A 23,155-nucleotide genomic window follows, 5' to 3' on the forward strand; every position below is an offset into this window, starting at 1 on the left:
TTCAGATTTATGTTTATATAGCAGATTTATAACTATACTATACTGTGTGTGTGTGTGTGTATATAAATACATATATTTATATATATATATATATACATATATATATATATATATATATATATATATATATATATATATATATATATATATATATATATATATATATAAATATATATATGTGTGTGTGTGTGTGTGTGTGTGTGTGTGTAATTCGGGATATATAGGATATATTCAGATTTATATTGTGTATATATATTGATTTACATCTATACATTCAGACTTAAATATATATTCAGATTTACTTCTAGATATTCATAATTTACATTTAAATATTCAGATTTTATATAATTATTTCCTGTTTAGCACTTCATAGATATGGTATATTTAAAATGTGTGTGTGTGTGTGTGTGTGTGTGAAGAGGTTCCTGGCTTTTTCCTCTTTACACAAAAGAGTTATTTCATGTCGGTTATTTCACGACACACACATACTCATAACTGTGTGTCTGTGTGATTGTGTTTTGTTGCTGACCCAGGCTGCCACAGTCAAGCGTGCACTCTCTCCACCAAGCCCTGCTTTGAATGGGGCCATTATCCCCCAGGAGTGTGTATCATGGTACCTCCCCCCCACCCTATCTGCTTCAGAAAAACAAATGCACAGACTCGGGGATCAAAGCAGTACCGGAAATGACTGCACCTGTGCAGAAGTCGCCCCTAGCTTGAACAGACATAACTGGAACCCAAATGTTGTGGCCTCAGAGCCTGTTATAGTGCGCTGACTGAAGCTGTATTGATTTGAGCTGAAAATGCCCTTCAGTGCCACAGCACAGCAGGTGTCACAGAGGCAAACATGCAGAGACATCAGCAGCAGTACGGTGCGAGAATCAAACTCACAGACCGCCTATGTTAACAAGCCTGTGAACACAAGACGTCAGTATAGGGAACCCTAGGCAAATTAGTATCTTGAAACGATTTTGTGTTCAGTAAGCTTAAAAAACAGGAGCTGAAGGTACATATAGCATCATTCAAATAAAGACTAATGCCAAGAGATCAAAAGTTAGGACAAACAAGAAATAAACCAAGAAAGGTCAGGCCCAAAACTAGCTATGCTAGTACATATAGTTGAAATTACTTGAACTGTTGACATATTTTAAGCAGGTAGATCTGATTTAATGTCATTTGTAAGGTGTCCTCTTGAGTACTGAGGTCGGTTGCTGCCACAGTAATACAATAAGAGGGCTGCGTGCTTACAATACATCAAGTGTACTGTTGCATACTTGCAAGCATTGCGACTGGAATGAGATATCTTTTCAGATAGTGGTGGGCAGAGGATCTATTTGTAGGCAGTGTGTCCTTTTTCTTGTTCCCTGAAGCTTGTACCTGAGTTAAGAGAGATTTTTCACTGAGACGGACAGAGACATAGAAAAGCCAGACTGAAAGAACTCCACACATACAGTGTGCTGTGATCGAGCAGGTCTTCATAAACGTGGTAAGACAAGCCGTGCTCTAGGGTTAACAGATTTCCTATCGAAACAGGAAGTTGGGACAGAGCGAGGTTAAAGGGCTTGTCTCTTTTTCTGAATAGCCAGTAGCATTTTGTTTACATCACTGCCTGGCAAATTGTACTTGAAATATCACAGTTGATTAAAAAGAGGCATGTACATTTGCGGGAGGGACATTCTCAGTCTAGATGTAGATTTTTACCCCCTCAAGAAATCTCATTTAAAAGCATTTTTGGCCAGAATTGAATGAATTTTAAATAAGTACAGAAGTGTGCTAGCATATAATTAGCTTTGAAGCTAACAGAAGCTGACTGAAAGCTATAAAACTCTTTTTGATTTGATGGGCTCTGTGAATATCATCTAATCGGTTACAACTTATGAAATAGGTGCCGCATATGTAGAGGTGGAATGGCTGGCTCTTCACGGAAATCCTTTTTGTGTCTCATCGCCAAAAGTGATTATGGGATATATTACCTCTGCTCTGTTTTGCCTCCCTTTGGGATGAAAAGCTTGATAGACTGATATTTCTTCAGATTTCAAGGCCAAGTGTTGAGCTAGACTGTATGATTGCGTTATTGTGCGAGATCGGTACCCATCATGTTTCGATGATGACTTCCTGTTTCTCTTCCCAGCGGTGGGACTCTGCTGACGATCAGCGGCACCAACCTGGCCACCATTAAAGAGCCCAAGATCCGCGCCAAGTACGGCTCTGCCGAGTCCTTCCATGTAAGTATCCTGTTTCCTTGTCCTTTCCTGACATCTCTAGGTTCTTCCATATTTTTTTCTAATGTTCATCTCACAAAAGCTTCCACGTGTTCCTCTGCCGCTGTGTTTCTTAAAGGACTCTGTGACAGCGACACACACAATTCTAACCAGCATTTTTATCTTGAGAAAGGTCACAGAAGTGTCTGTCACTTTTTGTTATGTTCTTTTTAAACATTTTTTCCTTGCACTCTCAGAGTTTAAATGACCACTGTGTACCTCATAATTACATTAACAATGATTTAATGTAGCATTAGAATATCTGACATGCCTGCTGCTATTAAAAAACATAATTTGTGTCCCATTTAATTGTAATAAGGGTCAACCAATTAAATATTTTAATCAAATGAATTACACAAAATATGTAATGCAAATAATGTAATGCGTTTAAATGATCATCTATCTATCCTGAGAATGACCAAAGATAGAGATAATTAAAATACATTACATAACTTGGCAGATCAATAAAATATTCAAAAGAAAGTTCTAGAAGTCAATGACAACAATTGTAAAAATGTAAATATTAAATGATTATTAAGTAAAGTCAATCAAATGTTTAAATCAAATTTAAATAATAAAAAATAAAATAAATGTATTTAAAAGTTTATTTTTATTATTTTCTTTTTCTGAGAATGACCACAGTTAGAGTGTATTTAAATGCATTTATTGCAGATGAATAAAACATTAATAAACACATTAAATTGACACATTTGTCAATGTTGTTTTTAAAAAGTTGGATTCAGTTTTGTCTCTGTTTTGCTCTTCTACTCAGAACTGCACGGTTTTCAACAACTCTGTAATGGTCTGTCTGGCTCCGTCGGTGGCTGATTCGGATAGAGGCTTTGCTGAGACTGGCAGCGGACCGGATGAGATCGGCTTCTACATGGATAACGTCCACGCCCTTGTGGTCGTCAACGAGAGCTTCAGCTACTACCCGGACCCCGTCTTTGAACCCCTCAGTCCCACAGGCATTCTGGAGCTCAAACCAACGTCGCCCCTCATCCTGAAGGTACACATCACTTGCTTTAAACGGCTGCTGGATTCTTGGTTATTGTTGTGAGGTTTATGTGGCCAATTAGAGTTTGCGTCATTGGTTGATCACGTTGCTGCTGCTTCTGCCCATATTTTCCTTTCCTGAATAAAAGCTGCTAAAGGATACTGCAAAATGGCTAGAGTAATAACTAGAAACTCTCCATACGTACCGCTTCTTCTACATGCCTTAAATTTTTTGATTCAAAATGCTGATCACAAACAGTGGCTGGTTTCTCCTATAAACCAACTGAGGTGAGAGTCGAAGCATGTCGGGTGATATTTCTTTGTTAAATGGAAATTTATTAATGAAACCTTTTCACTTAATGCCCGATCCCCCGCTTGGCTTATTGGGGTGGGGGGGCAACCTGGTGCATTAGCAAAGCGAAGGAAAATACAAAAATGCAATTTGGTGAAATAATCAGGGATATTCTGGAGATGCATCACATTCTCCACGCAATTAATTTCTCATCTAATTTGATCTGGGGTTGACGGCGCGGATGAGATGAGAGGGGGAGAGGGAGCAGAATTTGCATTAAAGATCGTCGTGCCGTGGCCTCCCTGAACCCTGAGGAACGAGTGCTTTGCTGTTGTTTATCAACATTTATTTTTCCCATGCTTCCTGTCCATGTGGCTGCAGAGTATTCCGAGAGTATTCTCTTTATCTCCTTTGACGAGATCAGTCGCAGGATATGTTCATATCTGTTCAAGCCTCTGGGGTCTTCTTTGCTTTTTTAAAATCAATATCTTCATGACCTTTATGTGTCCAAGGTTGTGTGATGCTAAATTTAATTTGGACAAAAAGAGACCATTACTATTATCTTGAAAACCCATTCCAGCATCTTAAAGGAATATTTTCGGTATCTGTAGGCATTCTATAAACATATTTTCATCGTTGCCAACACAAAAAAATTATGATTATTTAATTGTGTGATTTCACAGTTTTTTATTTATTTATTATTATTAGAAATGTATCACTTTCATATGTAGAATAATACATTTTTTATACAACTTAAATTTTATATTGTATATTTTATAGTGAGTGTGTGTGTGTGTGTGAAGACACATACTAATATTATATTATGCAAATGTAATATAATCCGTTTTATGTATTTTTTATTTTAAAGTATTAAATTTTTATTTGTAGTTATAATGTAGAAAATTCTAAACTGTAATATTTTTGTGTAAACACAAATACACATAAACGCATAAATTACTACAGTGTGTGTGTAAAACAGACATATTTAAATATAATATAAAAAAATCGATTTTTAATTTCATAAATATTGATGATAATAATAATAATAAATGCAAATTTAAAATCTAAAATTATAACCTTAAATTCATTTTATATTATATATATATATATATATATATATATATATATATATATATATATATATATATATATATATATATATATATATATATATATATATATATTACATTTATATTAAATATTATACTTTCACATAAATTACTTGTTGCCAACAAATATTGTTTTCTTAATTTTCTTAATTTTGGGTAGAAATTAGTTTAGGCTTTTAAATGTTACATGACAAAGCTCTGTTGAGAATCATGAGTAAAACAGGATTTATGTTAAACCAATTTATGTTAGTTATTTTTATTATTTCTTTTCATATCTGATTTAGACGCTTTTATCCAAAATGAATTACTTGGGGGATACATACATGTCTAATGACATCTTTTTCTTTATTGTTGTCATTACAGGGTCGTAATTTGGTTCCTGCCGCTCCCGGTAACTCCAGACTTAACTATACAGTGTTTATCGGAGAGACACCGTGTATTCTGACGCTCTCTGAGACCCAGTTGCTGTGTGAGTGGCCCAACCTCACCGGACAGCACAAAGTGACGGTATGTACTTAGATCCTCAAGTTCACACTGACCAAATGTCAAAAGATTGGAAATGACAACCCACAGCCAGGAATGAACTTAACACCAACCGAACACCCCGCTGAAGGAAAATGTCTTGAAAGGACACTCTTTATTTCGCCTCAACATGTCATTCGTTGTGATGGCTCTAAAAGCGAAATGCTCCGAGAAGAAAAATATTTACGCCTGTTTTCTGCATTCGTATTTTTTTTGTCGCAAATGTCACATTGAATTCTGAGAAATTGTGTGAAATATATGTTCGTACAAATGCTCTTTGAAAAATGCTGGTTCAAAAATAGACATGTCTCTTTGCGTTGCCTTCCCGTGCGGCACTCAGAGTCGATGTGAGGCGAGGCCGGGGAGACGCAGACACAGCTGTGCTCTTGTCCCATGTACAGTGACCTACTTATGGGCCACCCTTGGTGCATTGGATCACGTCTGGCAGCTCTCAGTGTGTGTGATTTCTGTATCTTTTGGCCTGCATGTGAGAATTAGAGTATGTGTGTGTACACATGTGTGTTCGTCACACAGCTGTGCATTGACCACTGTGACCCCTGTTAGAGAGAGTCTCTCTAGAAAATTTAGCATGGCTGCGATCTTTGACCCCGTGCCTTCCCAGGGGTCCCTGTAGTTTTGCAGACAGCACACAATGCTTGTGGTGCAGTACATACGCTCACGTAATGTCTCACTGGAGTTCCTAATATTTATGTTCATATATGTCCAGTTCATTACTGGAATTTATGTTTAGGTCAGACATTTTACTCGAAATTATGCCCTCTAAGCAGTTCTGGGTAGATTACTGTATTTGCAAATTGTAGTCCATTGCTGATTCTAAATTACGTGACATGTTGTTATTAACAATGAATTAATGCATTCATTGTTCTTAACAATGTTATGAACAATAATACATTGTTATGAAGTGCATTAAACATTATATTACATCAAAGTTTCCCATAGTTTAATGAAAAGCAAATAATTAATTCAATCAAAGTACAATTCAAATAAATCTTTTTAAAATTACAATTGTTAAAATAAAATACTTAATAAAAAAATAGGAAATTTCATACCTGTTTATCTGCATGTCATGTGACCATGTGAATAATATGTAATCATAAAAAAGGAACTGCAGTCTGATTAGGAGTATTTTAAAATGTAATATAATCTAATTACAAGTATTAGTTCACTTCCAGAATTAAAATGAGGCAATTTGCTCACCCCATGTCATCCAAGATGTTCATGTCTTTCTTTCAGTCAAAAAGAAATAAGATTTTTGAGGAAAGCATTTCAGGATTTGTCCACATATTGTGTACTTCAGTGGAAGCCAATGGGTTGAAGGTCCAAATCGGGTTGAAGGCCATTTTCAAAAAAAGGAACAAAAAACTTTTAACCACAAATGCTCATCTTGCACTAGCTCTGCGACATTACATAATCATATTGAGAAGGTTGCGTGTGACGTAGGCATATATACTTTGTTTTAAAATTTATAATCTATAAATGTATTGTAAATTTATTAAAATAATCCTTAAATTTTTAAAACCTGATTACATAATCAAGGTTACATGCAGTCAATTACTATCCAGTACTGCGTCTAAGATACCATACAGATTTTGCAAGGGCTAAGCGGTGCCATATCGTAAAGTTTTATTAGACAAACATCCTCAGCTTCTTTAGAAAAAAAACTATTTGCTTAATCTTATTGGTTTCAAACATTTAACTATTCTGTTGCACAAACATGTTTATGGTTAAAACAAACACCTTGACACTGTGTGGATTGATTCTTGCCAAGATGTGAGCTGTGTAAACAATCACACGGTTCCTTGTAAAATGTTCTATTTTCTAAATACAAGCTTGAAATGATCCAGTAATAATAGGACATTTCAAGCTAAATGGGTTTTCAGTCTCTCAGCTTGTCTCAAAATTGTGATTGGCTCATAAAGTTTTAATTTGGGTCTTTGTTTAAAGCAGCTGTTGCATTCGTGACGCAAAACGTTGATTCTCACAAATGAATTGCCACAACAAAATTACGAATGCTAATCGCGGCTTATTGCAGATCGCAGACCACTACACAAGATTTGAATCCTGCACCTCAATATATCAGGTCTCCCATGCCTCTGTTACAGATCCGGGCAGGAGGGTTCGAATATTCCCCCGGCACACTGCAGATCTACTCCGACAGCCTTCTCACGCTGCCTGCCATCATCGGGATCGGAGGAGGTGGCGGCCTCCTGCTGCTGGTCATCATCGCGGTGCTCATCGCCTACAAGCGCAAGTCCCGCGACGCAGACCGCACCCTCAAAAGACTCCAGCTGCAAATGGACAACCTGGAGTCTAGAGTCGCTCTGGAGTGCAAAGAAGGTGAGATGAATTATTAGCAAGTCATATATCATTTAGTGTTTGCACCGACTGGTCATTGTGTTCACTAACTGTATCCTAGTGCAGCAGCGTGTTACTCTTTAACAAGCTGTCAATCAATTACATTGTAGAACCATATAAATTTTAAGTGATTTTGTGATTTTAAGTTACTGTGGTATTTATTAACTGGTCAGACACATGCTACTTGCTTTAAGATCATCTGTATTTGTTTATAATGAATTAACATTAATTATATATATGGGGTGGGGTGTGAAATGAATTAATGATTGAACGATTACGTGATGGGTAATATTTTTATTCATGTATATTTCTCTTTAAAGCTGCGGTAGGTAACTTTCGATGCTCTAGCGGTTAATAAACAGAACTGCTTGCGTCTTGCGGAAGAACATCATAGCCGGAACTACTTCTCTCTGTTTATGTCTATGAAGAATCACAAAGGTACTGGGTTACTCCGCCGCGGTACCCCCGAAGCAATCTAAAATAGTCCGAATATAAACACTTATTATAGGTGCACCCTAGTGATTCAGGACAAGCTAAAAACACGGTTTGGAAAATGGATTCATGGTGTACTCGCTTATTATTTACATTTTTCTACATTTTGAACACAAACAAAGTTACAGACCGCAGCTCTGATTGGTTGTTTCTCACCGGGAGCGGATGACTTTCTGCAAATGGCAATAGGACCACTGGGAGGAGCCAGAGGAGCTTGATTTTTTTCACAGATTATCTGTTTCATATTCTCCTGTCAGGACATAATGACAGGTTTAACAAATATGTAAAAAATATATTTTTACAAAAGTTACCTACTGCAGCTTTAAAATTAGTAATAAAGAGGAAGGGGTGATCATGCTCACTCGCGCACCGCGCTGCCCTCAAAACTTAGGCGTTAGTATATGTTAGTATGTACGTTAGTATACATTAGTATGTCGTGCCACATTAAAGAGCATCAAAATGACATTTATTGTTAGAATTTCAAGATTTTTTTTAAAAAAATTAAAAGAACATTTTCGGTACAAATACATGTATCGTTACACCCCTAAGATATATAGACATTCATAAATTTTTTTTCTTATATTTTTTCTATAAAATAGAACAAATTTTAATATACAGAAATTTATTAATTTTTTTTTTATATATTTTTTATATTTATTTTTTATTAAAATATTTATTTGCATCTTTATGTAATAAAATGTGCAATTGTTTTACATATAAAAATATATTTTATATGTAATTATGTTTATTAATTCATAAAGTATATACAATTAAATCATATAATATATAATGTATAGAATAATACATTGAAATGTACATATAATTTTGTAATACATAAAAGCTTTTACACCCTAATTATACATACTATACATTTATGATTGTTTTACATGAAAGGCACATTCTGTGATAAACGTCCACTTTACAGAATCTAAATTGCTGTTGAAGTAAAACCTGCAGGTGTACTATCAAGCTCCACATTAACGTCTTTCCGATCTCTTGTCGCCATGGTGACATCATTATGGTTGATAGCATGTCTTGGTTACAGGTTGGTGTTAGTGAGCTGCACTGTTATGGCATTCCGTCTTCTACCCAGTTTGAAATACAGTTTCCATATGCCATAAAGGTTCCCAATGCCACACTCTACCTGGTCTCGTAGCGATGCACCGGGTCCTAATTGGCTATTATCTTAGGACTGTCGACCCTCCTGGTCACAACCCTGTCAAGAGGATGAAAAATCATGGTGTGGCTAGCTTGCTAACAAACAGTCTTTCTCACTGCAAAGGGGGAGATGGCTGAATGGCAGAGGGAGAATGATGAAAGAAATTTTCTTCTTGGCAAATGGGTGAAGGAGATGGTAGGCATTGATTAGCTGTCACGTTCTTTAGCGCTGATTCTCACTGATTGGCTGACTGCCTTCATTAGTGGACAGCCTGAACGGTTTGTTATCGCAATGCCATTCAATCTGTGCATCAATATTTTAGTTGGATCATATGCGCTGACATTATTTACAACCTCTGCAAAATATTTATGATCTTAGCTTGGTTATTTCTAATTTGGGCTGAGATTAGACTCGCTTGGTAATGACCCGAAGTTCTCGAACCCGTGGTCTGTCCAGCCCAGAGTCAGATAATGGGCTGCAAAAGGGTTTATCCCACAAAACATGTCAAAAAGTGTCATTTTTTTTATGCCAAATTATGTTTTTGGATAAAGAGAGGTTTGTTTTGTTACATATTTTATACAATATTTTAATGGTAATATTTTTATAAAATACATATAAAAATACAAATACATGTAAAATAAAATAAATAAAATACATATAAAATTCAATAAAATCATATGCATATTTTATGTAATTACTGCATTAGAGCAGTGAAAATCAGCATTGGAGCAGTACAAGTTTAATTTTATTACATTTTTGGGGGGGTGGGGTTCATTTAAGTCTTTTTATAGCTCTATAAATTTCCAATAAAATATAATTGTTCTTTTGATTTTTAAGCTTAATAAGTCTCTTATATGACATTTTCTTCCAAACTTTATTGAGATTTATCCAACAGTGTTAACCTCCTCTAAATGCTTGAATTCAGTGATCCCACATTGTTCAGAAATCCTGCAAGCAAAGTCATACAAACAGTGAAATGGTTGGAGTTCTGATATCACTAGAATATCACACTCTTATCAGCTAACCAGTTTCGAGGACAAGAAAGAAATATGTAAATATAACTCCATATATATCTTTTCCTTCCATGTTTCATGATATTTACCTAAATGTATGAATATCCTCTAAATACTTACCATCATTGATCCCACCTCTCTAAACAGCTTCACCCTCTAGTTTGGCCCTATAGCATAGAGTCGTGATGGCGTTGCGCATGTGGACGGGCGAGAGGCATCCAGGGACACGATTCACCATGTGCAGAGGCTTACTGAGCCATGATGCAGCCCATCAGAGAGCGCAAACAAACAAAGGCACAGCTAATGGCTAATTAGCGAGCTATCCAGTGCCGGTTTAGATACCGGGAACGCTCAGTGGGGATATCAGCTTCGCCTCTCTGCTTTACATTAGCCGAGAAATGTTAGTGCAAGCGTGTGTGGACATGACGGTAATTGGAATGGTTTCACTTTGAGTGCTTTCACAACTAAAGGAACGGTTTCAGAAAGAAACGCATTATCAGCAGTGTACTACACTTTTCAAACTTGTTTTGACAAACAGCTTCAGCTCTGAAGGAAATGTTTGCTGGACGACCTTGCCAGGGCTGCTGCTGCTTCCTGAGAGGCATAATGTTTTGACCACTGCAACAGGAAGCCTTTAAAAATTCTCATTCAAGTTGTCTGTAATGCCCCCTCATGCTTTACGATACACGCGCCTCTCCAAGTAATGAAGTGAAATTGAATTACAAGGCCATCCCTCATGTTGGAAATCTTTGTTGGGCCTTTCAAGTGCACTTCGATATGAAAGAATTAAAAGCTCTTTAGGCCTGTCACTTTCTCGTCTTCTATTTTTTTTGGTCGGGAGGCTGAAAATCCCGTTGGGCAGTTCATCTTGAATAATATTTGTGTAGTATTTTTAAGATGAAAAACACTCACTTAGAGTAGGAGCTTCTTGATTCAGTATTCATATCCCAGCGGACAACGAGAAGGAATAACAGCTGGAGGAAATTATGCATGAAAAGCTCCGCTCCTTTATTAATTACCCACTCATGCAATTAATTGACTTTCTTTTCCCGTGAACTTTGTGTCTCTTACGCTTCTTCCCTCCCGCTCTTTTCGAATAGCTAAAACAAATTAGTCATAAACCGAATAAACAAACAGATTGACAGACTTAGCATTGCTTCTGTTTACCCAACAAGTACCTATTATTGCACGAGGCTCCCAGTGACCACGTTTTCATGAGTTCCCAATCAACCGCGTTATTTAAAATTCATTTTTGTTCATACTTACAGAAGGCTTAAAGCAAATCTAACTTCTGTTATCTAAATCTAACTTCTGAATCAACAACAGAACTAACAAATGTTGCTACAAGTGCGACTGCATCATATAACAATTATTAATTAATAATATTAATAATGTTCATCGTCTAGCTGACTACGTCTTGTATTATTATTATTTTTTCTAAAAATCCTGTCAAACGTGCACAAACTGACAGTCACCACCATAAGCTACTACTAAATATTGTAGAAACATAGTTTTCTGTAAAGTTGCTTTGTAATGAGTCGTATTGTAAAAAGCGCTATACAAATAACCTTGAATTGAATTGAATTATGTGTGTTAGCTTCATTAAATGTTTTTTTTTAATGTCTTTATCTAGTCAACATACAACTGAAAAACTCATGGAACATAATTGGTCAAATGTTGAAACTCTACTTACCATTTGTTTTCTCCTCACAGCTTTTGCCGAACTCCAAACTGACATCCACGAACTAACCCAAGAGCTGGATGGAGCTGGTATTCCATTCCTGGACTACCGAACCTATGCCATGAGGGTGCTGTTCCCTGGCATTGAGGACCACCCGGTGCTCAAGGAGATGGAGGTACGGGTCAGTACATCACCATCACCACGGTTTCCCTAGAGCAGAACTAACAATGCAATCAGCAGACCACTACTAATACTAGAAACAACAGCATAATGCTGAGATTGTAAAAACTACAATTGTGCCTTAAAGCCTGATCAACACTCTTGAAAGGTCATGATGTATACTGTAAATTCAGTTACCAATCTTTTTGACATTACTTGCTTCGGATAAATGGGGTTGGTGACTCTCTCTCTCTCTCTCTCCCTCTCTCTCTCTCTCAAAAAAAAAAAGTTTGAACCTGCAATTTGGAGTTTACAAGTTCAACATGTTACAGATTGTGACCTCTTGTACAATAAAGCCAGATGCTAACGACTGACACATAATAGCACGAGCTAAAGAAAACAACGCAACTAAACGAGATCAATCACGAAACCTCGAAACATACAATTTAATACACCATTTCTCCGACATGCTACGTCCACCGGCCTGCGAATGGCAGGTCACACTGTTGGCTTGCACAGGGATCGCATGTTTATTATTTCATCTGGGGTTTGTTTTTACTGTATTTGCCCCCGAGTCCCCGGGCGTAATCAAGTGCCTATGCGCACGGCTCAGGCCCTTATTGCTCTGTGTAGCTTCTCGTCCCAAAGCAACCTACAGTACAATCGGCCTCCCCGAGAGGCTGCAAATTTCATTCGGCTCAGCAGAGAAGAATTGAGGCACTTTATTAGTCTGTGTTGTCGGGAAAAAATGCCTTTGTCAGGTTACATAGTACATAAGGTGCTGAAGGGGACAATAACAGACGCCCGTTTGCTTTGAAGTCTGATTCCGGTAGCCTCGCTTGGAGATTCGATTTAGTTTTTTTGCAATTTCTTGTAACATTTGCAAAGTAACCATCACAACACCAGTAGACACTGCTGTGGAAAAAGCCACATAAATGACAATGTCCAGTAGCTTGTCACGACCACTTTGGACACATGTAAGATGTCGCTTTTGTTATGTTAGTATTAATATGTGGCTTCAAGAAATTGTGCAGGTAAGATGAGAGAGAGAGCGAGGCAGATGAAAAGTGACAGGTGCGGCTCACGGAAGGACACATCACCACCTTTTACTCCTGAACTCTGAGATCACGTCTGCTTCCTGCTGTACTCTTTCTCTCTCTGTCCTTCCTCGCCCTCACTCTGCATTTCCTTCTGTTGTGTTTTGAGCTGCTAGCATCTTGGATTCCCTTTGATGTCAATCAGAAAGCTGCACGTCCCTCATGCGGACTTCTGCCTGAATGCGGTTTACTTTACTAAAAGGCTTGGACATTGTGTTTCAGAAAGGCAGAATACGTCAGTCAAAACATTTAAAGCTATATAAACTTAAAAAGTTCCCTGGTTTTACTGTGCACAATCGATCAAAAAAAGGTGTACATTTCACAGTACATTTCTGCGCTGAATGATTCTGTGCGCGAGCGATCTGCGCGTGACGTGCCTATGTGTGTGCCTTACAGTGCAGCAGCGCATTAGATTAGAACAGCGATTAACTTATCAGTATAATAAGTGGTTTAGCATGTGTGTTCTCCCGTTCAATTTCGAGCGTCCAGTAATACAATAACACATGCATGTGGAGTGCTTTCATAGTATGTATGTATTTTTTATTTGAACTGTTTTGAGATGGAGCGTAAATGTGGAAGTCCTTCAAAGATTTATCCTGTTGCGCCCTCTATAGGACGGGCAACTAGTCGACGTCAAGCTTAAAGCGTCATGACAAAGCACTGAAGTCGACTAAACGATTAATCGGTGCAACCCCTACGAAGTACACCGGTTAAATGCGATTATTGCTTTATGTTGTCCTCTTCTCTTATTGGCCGATTCAAATAGATTGCCCCCCCCCCAAATCATCCCATTTTTTGGAGCAATAGTTGTATCTAGACCTCAAACCAGTCACACAATGGGCCTCATGCAATGAAACACAATGATTTCTATTTCAAATAAATACTTTTTTTTGTTTTTATGCTTTCTATTCATCAAAGAATCCTGTAAATGTTTCACGGTTGCCACAAAATATTAAGCATTGCAACTATTTTCAACATTTATAAGAAATGTTTCTTGAGCAGCAAATCAGCATATTAGAATGATTTCTGAAGAATCATGTGACGCTGAAGACTGGAGCAATGATGCTGGAAATTCAGCTTTGACATCACAGAAATAAATGACAGATTACAATAAATTACAATCAAAAGCAGTTATTTAAAATTGTAATACAATTTCACAAATCACTATTTTTACATTGTTTGATCAGATAATTGCAGCCTTGCTGATCCCATATTTTTGATTCATTCTTCTCACGTTTCAGGAATAAGACCCAAACTTGAGAAAAAATTAGAGCCTTTCAAATAATCATGTTAAATTAATATGAATCCTGTTGCAATTTGATTTGATTTGACCTTTTATCTGTTTATCAAAATATAACATAGCTGTGGTAATGTATTCTAAACTGTATAATGATATGCTCTTGTGTGTTTTCCCACAGGTGCAGGCTAATGTCGAGAAGGCCTTGACTCTGTTTGGTCAACTCCTCACCAAGAAGCACTTCCTGCTGACATTTATCCGCACGCTGGAAGCTCAGCGCTCCTTCTCCATGCGTGACCGTGGCAACGTGGCATCACTCATCATGACAGCTCTACAGGGAGAGATGGAGTACGCTACAGGAGTCCTCAAACAGCTGCTCTCTGACCTCATAGACAAGAACCTGGAGAGCAAGAACCACCCTAAACTGCTTCTCAGGAGGTGGGAGAAAACACACCGTTCACAACAAGAATGATAACTGTATAACTACATCCATAACTATGTTAGCATCCATACCAATGCACAATAACGTCTTGTATATTATAAGCACACACTGTAGTTTTGTCGTCTGCTGCTTTAAATGCTCAAGATCTTTAAAGCAGGATGGATTCTGATCATCTGTCAATGGTTTTATTATTAATCAGCTGGAAGAAAAAAAAAACTTTTCCTTTTATATTGTTATTGTTATAAATACAGTATAGACTTCCCCATTCTAAAATAATTATAACAATTATTAAACATAATAGTTATTGCTACAGTTATCCTTTGTGTGAACAGGCTTTTAGCCAATCAAAAACAAGGTTGTTTAGTTACAGCACTCTTAAAGGTACAGTAGCAAAAACAGCCTGTTTAAAAGGGTCATTGAGAGGGCAGAAATACTGTAAAACTAAATCACGACTTCAGTGCAAGAAACCTCGACTAACATAAGCAGACTTTTAATTCCACAAAAATCCTAGCTTGGAAATATCACCTCAAATTCAATAAAAGTCAATATCCTCTCACCCAGATGTGCACCCTGATCTAGAGCACTTTTTGAAGTACACTAATGAGCTATTCGGGACACTTCCCACTCATGAAATACCTGTTGTCCCACTCCATTCACTTTATCTCCCCTTCACCGTTTTATTAATGAGCATATAATTTAATAATAGGCCCTTATGTAAGGAAGTAATGGGAGTTGGTAAGTCTATGCGAATGCATTATTGAACAGCAGAAAAGGCTACTGGTGGGCCTGAGGGAGGAAGGAGCTGCAGTTAGCAGCTCGCGCTAACATTCGCTCTCGTTTGCCAGCTACAGATGAATTAGGAGCACTGAAGTCCATTAATTACAGCATGCTTTAATTACTTCTGTTCTGGGGAAGCTTTTGGGGGTCTTCGGCTGGCGACAGGTTGGCCATTAATGGAAGACGTCGCCCAATTACTGTAATTGTGTAGCCTTAATGAAGATTGGTGGTTTGTTTTGAAAAAAGTGTAGTTTAAAAGGAGTTTTTTGTTTATTGGTTTGTTTGAGAAAGCTTTCATTCACTTTTGGGTTGCATTTGTGTTGTATGAATTTTGATTCATAGTTTATCTTTCTCTTCTTTTCTTTTTTCCGTTTTAGGACCGAGTCTGTTGCTGAAAAGATGCTTACAAACTGGTTCACTTTTCTTCTGTACAAGTTCTTAAAAGTAAGTATGTACAGTACTTGTTACTGATAAGACAGAATTGTGTACATTATAGATAATGATAAAGAATGTTTTTTATACTTTATTTTCAGGTGTCCTTTATACATTTAAGTACAATGAGTAATATGAATTACTATATGTACTTACTCTATGTTTAGGGTTTGGATTATGGTTAGTCTTAGGCTTAGGGTTACTTGCATGTAATCAATGCATATTTAAGTGTTATTAAAATAGTGAGTAAAAGTAACATCAGTAACAAGGACACCTTAAAATAAAGTGTTACCAAATTTTTTCTTAAGCAGAAAATCAGCATATTAGAATGATTTCTGAAGGATTGTGTGACTGAAGCCTGGAGTACTGGTCACTGATTCACAATCAATTGACTCTTATGAGCCAGTTCTTGTAACGAATCTCTCTCTCATACAAACACACACAGAATCAGTTTGTTTAAATAAGTCTTACTAATAACTTATATTTGTGTTTTGAAGGGATTTTTCACCCAAAAAGGGAGTTTGTTTCATCATTTACTCACAACTAAATGACTTTCTTGTGTAAATCACAAAATAGGATGTTGACTAAATACAATGAAAGTTAATTGTGTTTGTTTCAGGCCCCATTGAGTTCAGTTTTATGGACAAAACCATTTGAAGCTTTCAAAATATCATATTTTTGTGCAGAAGGAAAAAAAAGTCATGTTAGAAACAACATTGGGGTCAGTAAATGATAACCGAATTTTTCATTTTTGTTAAAGTATGTAATTACTCACTCCTGAAAATCTAAAATGCACCCAGTCACAAACAAAAGCACAAAATTGAACTTGCCTTTATTCTGCAAGAATAGAGAGAGACCGGAGGGCCTTTCCACAACTAGTTCCAACATGATGTGACAAATAATGAGACAGAAGCTGTCTGTCAGTGGTCGCGCAGGTCAAAAGCCATCCCTACAGGCACCTCTGCATCCTAGCCTCCATCAGCTCTTAGCTCTATCTCCTTTTATATGCTCCTATCCCCCACCCACTCCTGCTTCACTCCATGACGCCACTCACAGAGCGTGATTGAGCTGCAGGAAGTCGGTCCTCCCCTGTCTGTCTCTCTGTCTCTCTCCCACTCTCGCATTAGCAGCTCTCTAGTTTTATTAGTTCAATCATGCAGGGCTCAGCATGCAATGGAAGAATTTTAATCAACAGGAAACAGGAGTCCAGAATACTTTCACTTCATAGAGATTAATTTAACGATGACACAAATTGAACGTGCTTTTTCATTACTGGAGAACATCAGATGTAGTTGCTTATACAGGAATAGTTCATACCAGAAATGAAAATTGACATAATTTAGTCAAATTACAAATTATATATATATATATATATATATATATATATATATATATATATATATATATATATATATATATATATATATATATATATATATATATATATATTTATTTAAGTCTTTTGTGAAGTTGCATTGATGTGCTCAAAAACAGTAAAACACTAATATTTACACATAATATTTTTTTATAATATATTCTAAAATGTCATTTATTCCTTTGATACAAAGCTGAATTTGCAACATCATTACTCCAGTTTCTCATAATCATTCAGAATTCATTGTAATATGCTGATTTACAGCTGATTTACATTTATTACCTATGCTGCAAAGTTGTGCTGCTTAATACTTATGCAGAAACCATGATATACTACCATTAAAATCTTTATTTCTCTTTATGTGTGTGTAAAATAATGCTTTTATTCATTCTTAAATGATCAATATTGGCAGTGAAAAACATGTTACAAAAGATTTCTATTTCAAATAAATGCTGTTCTTTTTAACTTTCTATTTATCAAAGAATCCATCATGTTTCCATAAAATGTTAAGCAGCAAAAACAGTTTTTAACATCGATAATAAGAGCCATTATAAATAACTGAGCACCAATAATAATTATGCAGCAAATCAGCATATTATGATTTCTGAATGATCATGTGACACTGAAGTAAAAATGCTGAAAATTCATGCATCACTGGAATAAATTACATTTTAAAATATATTCAAAAAGAAAATAGTTTTCTTTTTCTTTATTTTTATTTTTTTCAAATTGTAATATTTCACAATACTGCTATAATAATTTTTGTATTTTGATCAAATAAATGCAGCTTTGGTAAACATAAAAGACTTTAAGAAACATTTAAAAAGTTATAGGCTAATATTTCCTAACTTTTATATATGAAGTATGTTTATTTATCACTGGAGAAGCAAGAATATTTAGCCTAATACCTTTTATGAACTATGGAATTTACACAGATTTGCAACGACATGAGGGTAATTTAGAATTTTTGGATGAACTCATCCTTTCAGACCAAATAAGCCAATTCCGATTTGCTCATTTGAAGTCCATTTCAGGCTTTGACTGTTTACAGGCCTCGTTTGGCTTCTCTGCTTGCTGACAAAAGTTCAGAAGCAGACAGTTTGAGATCGCTAATTAGCATTAGGAAGAGCAGTGCTGTTTTAGACGGATGGGATTGTGGCGTGAGTTAGTGGAACTGACAAGCTGTTGTCATCAACACACCAGTTTATAATATCACATATGAAGACACGGCTCAGACAGCACAATTGAAGCAAACTCACACGAATCAAGTCTTTCTTTTTTTTTTTCTTAATCAACATTCTGGCCACAGTGGTGATTTTGAACAAGGTATGCTCAAGGCTGTGGTGTGGAATAATTGATCTGCTAGCTCCATATTTCAACAGGATATTTTCCTGCTACTGTTCATTAGCCCTATGGGTGGGTGAGGTCTGGCTATGTGGTCTGCACTCTCTCGTTCTCTTTCTGTCTCTTTCTTTAATGAAGCTGAAGCGTGGGATGTGGTCTGGTCTCTCGGCCGTGCGTGCTGCAGTGGGGGTCTCTAAGAGTGATGTATTTGCGCTCCCTCTCATTAGCAGCTGTCGGCTTAATTAGCGCAGATGCTAACGAGACGTTAACAGCATATGGTGGGAGGGTGGGTGGAGTAAAACAGGATGAAGTGATGGAGGAAACCAGAGGAAACTGTTTCATGTGGGTATGTGTAAGGCGGAGGGAGACGGTGGGTTTCCTCGTTTCACCATGCCCATCATAATCACTGCGGTCGGAGGGCGGCTGAGGAGGGGTACATGCCTGACATGTCTTGCATGTGACAGCTTGCTGCACTTTTTTTTTGGCTTATAAGTTTCCCGCATTGAACCTGATCAGTCTTCTGAAATTATTTTGATTTTTTTTCTTTAAAATTTTAAGCCACAATGAGTAAACTTGCTAATCACTAGTTTCTGAGGCAGTAACTAGCATTTAGAATGTTTTTTCACATAGTACCACACAAATCTGAAGCTACAATGAACAAGAATGCTAATTGCTAGTTTCTGTTTTAGAAACTCATCACAATTCATCATAGCTTCAGATTGTAGCATCTGCCTCAGAAATGAATGATTAGGAAGTTTATTCACTGTAGCCTCAGATTTTGTGTGTAAATGTGTAATTCACACAATATTTGCTATGTCTGAATCTACAATGATGAATAAACTTGCTAATCACTAGTTTCTGAGGCAGATTAGAAAGCTTTTTTACATAGTAGCACACACAATCCAACAGTGAATAAGACTGCTAATTGCTAGTTTCTTTCTCAGAAACTCATTGCAATACATTGTAGCTTCAGATTGTAGCTTTGGATCCTTTGTAGCTTCAGCCTGAGAAACTAGCGATTAGCGAGTCTTTTCATTGTTGCTTCAGATTTTGTGTTACTTCATACAATATTTGCTATGTGTGAATCTATAATGATGAATAAGTTTGCTAATCACTAGTTTGAGGCAAAAATGAATGATTAGTAAGCTTATTTTCAAACTGCACAAAATCTGAAGCTGCAAATATTACAAGACCGTTCATTGTTAGTTTCTGTCTCATTACAGTTCCTCAGATTATTTGTAGTTTCTTCCCCAGAAACTAGCGATTAGCGAGTCTATTCATTATAGCTTCAGATTATTTTAATATTTAATTCACATAATATTTGCTGTCTAAAGCTACAATGAATAAGATTACTAATTGCTCATTTCTGTCTCAAACTCATTACAATTCATTACAGCTTCAGGTTGCAGCTTCAGATCCTTTGTAACTTCTGCCTCAGAAACTAGCGATTAGCGAGTCTATTCATTTTAGCTTCAGATTTGGTGTGTTATGCGTAATTCACACAATATTTGCTGTCTGAATCTACAATGATGAATACGTTTGCTAATCAGTAATTTGAGGCAAAAACTAGCAATTATAGTTTATTGTCATACCTCACAAAATCTGAGGCTACGAATAGGCTGTGTGGACGCTAATTGTACAAAACTAGTTATGAGCCATAAACCAGACCATATAAGGCTAGTTAACTGCTAATGGACACCTAATCAACCATAAACATAAATACAAAGAACTAAGAAACTAAAAAACAAAGTTTGTCAGTCAGTGAAAGATGTTAATGCTAATGCAGAAAACAGCCTATCAGTCCACACCCCAGCATTCTCTCTCTATCCACACCTATCCGTTCATTTCACAAAGGGGTTTAAGTGCTTCCTCCCAATCGTTAACCTCCATCTATCGCTCTCTCTCTCTCTCCCCTGCGTTTAAACTGTTTGTCTTTTTTGAGAGGGGCTTTTTGAGGGTGTGAGAGGCTAATGGTTGTATTGATTGGCAAGTCCTTGTGATTATTTGAAAGCGGTGCATCATTATAGCTGCTTGTTTTTCACATCTGAAGTGACAGTTTATCAGTAATCAAGTTTTGCTCAATATACAGTACATACATGAAATGCATTTTATGTCTGTGTGCTACTATGAAAGGAAAGGGCTATTGATTGCGTAATCTTTTTGCTTTGTCTTCTACTTTTTATGAGGTGAAAAAGTCACAGTGCATGTGTTCATGACATTGTGGAGTCCTAACCCACTGTTGTTGTTTCTCTCTCTACAGGAGTGTGCAGGTGAGCCTCTCTTCATGCTGTACTGTGCTATGAAACAGCAGATGGAAAAAGGCCCTATAGATGCCATCACTGGAGAGGCCCGATACTCCCTCAGTGAGGACAAACTCATCCGACAACAGATTGACTACAAGACGCTGGTCAGTGCAAGTGCACAACAAAAAAAAGTTTTTTTTTTATGTCTCTCAATATTTGAATTCGCATAAATCCATTGAATCCAAATTTAACTGATGGTCTCAGGTATACTTTATGTGCACAATTCATACACATTATTGTAGAAGAAGAAAAAAGTCAGCTGGAAGTCATGTTAAAGTGTCATGCTGTTAGCTTAGCAACATGCTAACACTAAACCCTGTTGAAATTAATTGAGTCAATTCTCCGTGCACTTCATGTAAGGGGTGTTATTCATACTCCCGCTGATGGATTTCTCAAATGTAGAGTATTTCAAATCAGTCACTCATGAGCTTTTTAAGCAGGCAACTGCCTACTCTCTTACAAAACAAGAAATATGTGGGAGCATACTGGAAAATATAATGTGATATATTACATGTCTACATATGTAACTAATGCTACAGTATATACTGCATATATATATATATATATATATGTATATATATATATATATATATATATATATATATATATATATATATGGCAAATTTGACAAACTGCACCACATTTTTGCATGTAATAGATATATTGAAACACTAAATTTCTCTTTCACGTGGGTTTACATAAATCTGAACACACACAGTATTCATAAACATATCTAATTGTATTATTTGCATAGTTACACATTTCATATATGGAGGTAAGTGTGATTTCTGAATATAAAAATAGCTAATTGTCACATATTTTTCACCTTTTGAAAAGTGAAAATGTGTTATGTATTATTCAATATATTGTAATGAATTAACACAATATTATTCTATATATTTTCAATATACATTAATTAATTGAATATATTAATTATTACTCACTGGTGTTTTCAACTTGATTGTACAGTGCAGAGTGCTTTAACTTTTCAAACTAGATGCTAATAACAAATTGCTCCGACTGATTTATCTCATCTCCTTTTAGACACTTCATTGTGTGAACCCGGAGAATGATAACGGCCCAGAGGTGACGGTGAAATGCCTGAACTGTGACACTATCACCCAGGTGAAGGAGAAGCTTCTGGATGCTGTGTATAAAGGAAGCCCATACTCCCAGAGACCCAAAGCAGGAGACATGGACCTGGGTAAGAACTCTTGAGAAAGATAAGGAAGGAATATGACCCAAAGGGATTTTCACACTTGAAACTGAGTCATACATATAGATAATCCTGGGTTAACTTGTTTCATGTTGCACGCTATTTATACTTTGCCCTGGATTTGTAATTAATGCTGGGCAGTTGGGTTCATACTCTCCATTTGGAAACCCAGGGTTAATGTTCCTTTTTGCATATTTATGAGGTCAATAAGATTGATTGGCAAATGACCCATTTTAAAAACCGCCTGCCCACCTCTGAAAATGTTTAATTTTAAAGTGGAGGTTTCTGTGGCAAAGCGCATGAATGTAGAATGAAGTGGTTTATGATTGGTTTTCTGTTGATAAATTATTCGCTAGAACATTATGGCAACACACTGTTTAGCGAATACCTTTGCTAGCGTCAAAAGCGGTTCTTAACCTCTTCTCAAAATTACTTCTCAAAATGAATAAGTAAAATGTTGCATAACCCAGGATAAAGAGTGACCTTACGGGGTAAAAAAAGATGATAACCCAGGGTTAAATACAGAGTCCATGAAGAGATTTGTGGTTTGGATATATGCGTGGCAGAGCAGTTATGCTTCAAGATAGATACATCAATGACATATTACATGCATGTCATTCTTCAGGAAATTTCATAGTTGATTGTCATTAATCAATTATTCATTCATTAATATAACAAAATGCTTGTAAAAAAGTCCAAATATTATTGCCACACAACCTACTTTTTACCCTTTTTGTTCTTAGTACTTCATTCTCATATTGAATATTATGTATAATGTTTTATTAAATTTAGTGTATATATATATATATATATTAGTGCTGTCAATCGATTAAAAAAAATTAACTAATTAATCGCACAATTTTTTAAAATTA

At 36.4% G+C, this 23,155-nt stretch overlaps 1 protein-coding gene across 2 annotated transcripts in view; it reads left to right on the plus strand.

Moving 5' to 3' along the window:
- Nucleotides 1-23,155, plus strand: part of LOC128011493 (plexin-A1) — a 200,632-nt gene that overhangs the window by 162,362 nt on the left and 15,115 nt on the right. Inside the window, exons 17-25 of one of the 2 annotated variants that reach the window (XM_052593964.1) lie at nucleotides 2,132-2,225; nucleotides 3,034-3,270; nucleotides 5,022-5,165; nucleotides 7,304-7,538; nucleotides 11,934-12,082; nucleotides 14,576-14,832; nucleotides 15,991-16,057; nucleotides 21,025-21,171; nucleotides 22,112-22,271. In XM_052593964.1, the coding sequence (XP_052449924.1) occupies nucleotides 2,132-2,225; nucleotides 3,034-3,270; nucleotides 5,022-5,165; nucleotides 7,304-7,538; nucleotides 11,934-12,082; nucleotides 14,576-14,832; nucleotides 15,991-16,057; nucleotides 21,025-21,171; nucleotides 22,112-22,271 (1,490 nt within the window). The remainder of the gene's footprint in view (nucleotides 1-2,131; nucleotides 2,226-3,033; nucleotides 3,271-5,021; nucleotides 5,166-7,303; nucleotides 7,539-11,933; nucleotides 12,083-14,575; nucleotides 14,833-15,990; nucleotides 16,058-21,024; nucleotides 21,172-22,111; nucleotides 22,272-23,155) is intronic. The other variant, XM_052593965.1, reaches the window with a different exon arrangement.

Source organism: Carassius gibelio, chromosome B23, assembly GCF_023724105.1.
Source record: "Carassius gibelio isolate Cgi1373 ecotype wild population from Czech Republic chromosome B23, carGib1.2-hapl.c, whole genome shotgun sequence".
Lineage (NCBI taxonomy): Eukaryota > Metazoa > Chordata > Actinopteri > Cypriniformes > Cyprinidae > Carassius > Carassius gibelio.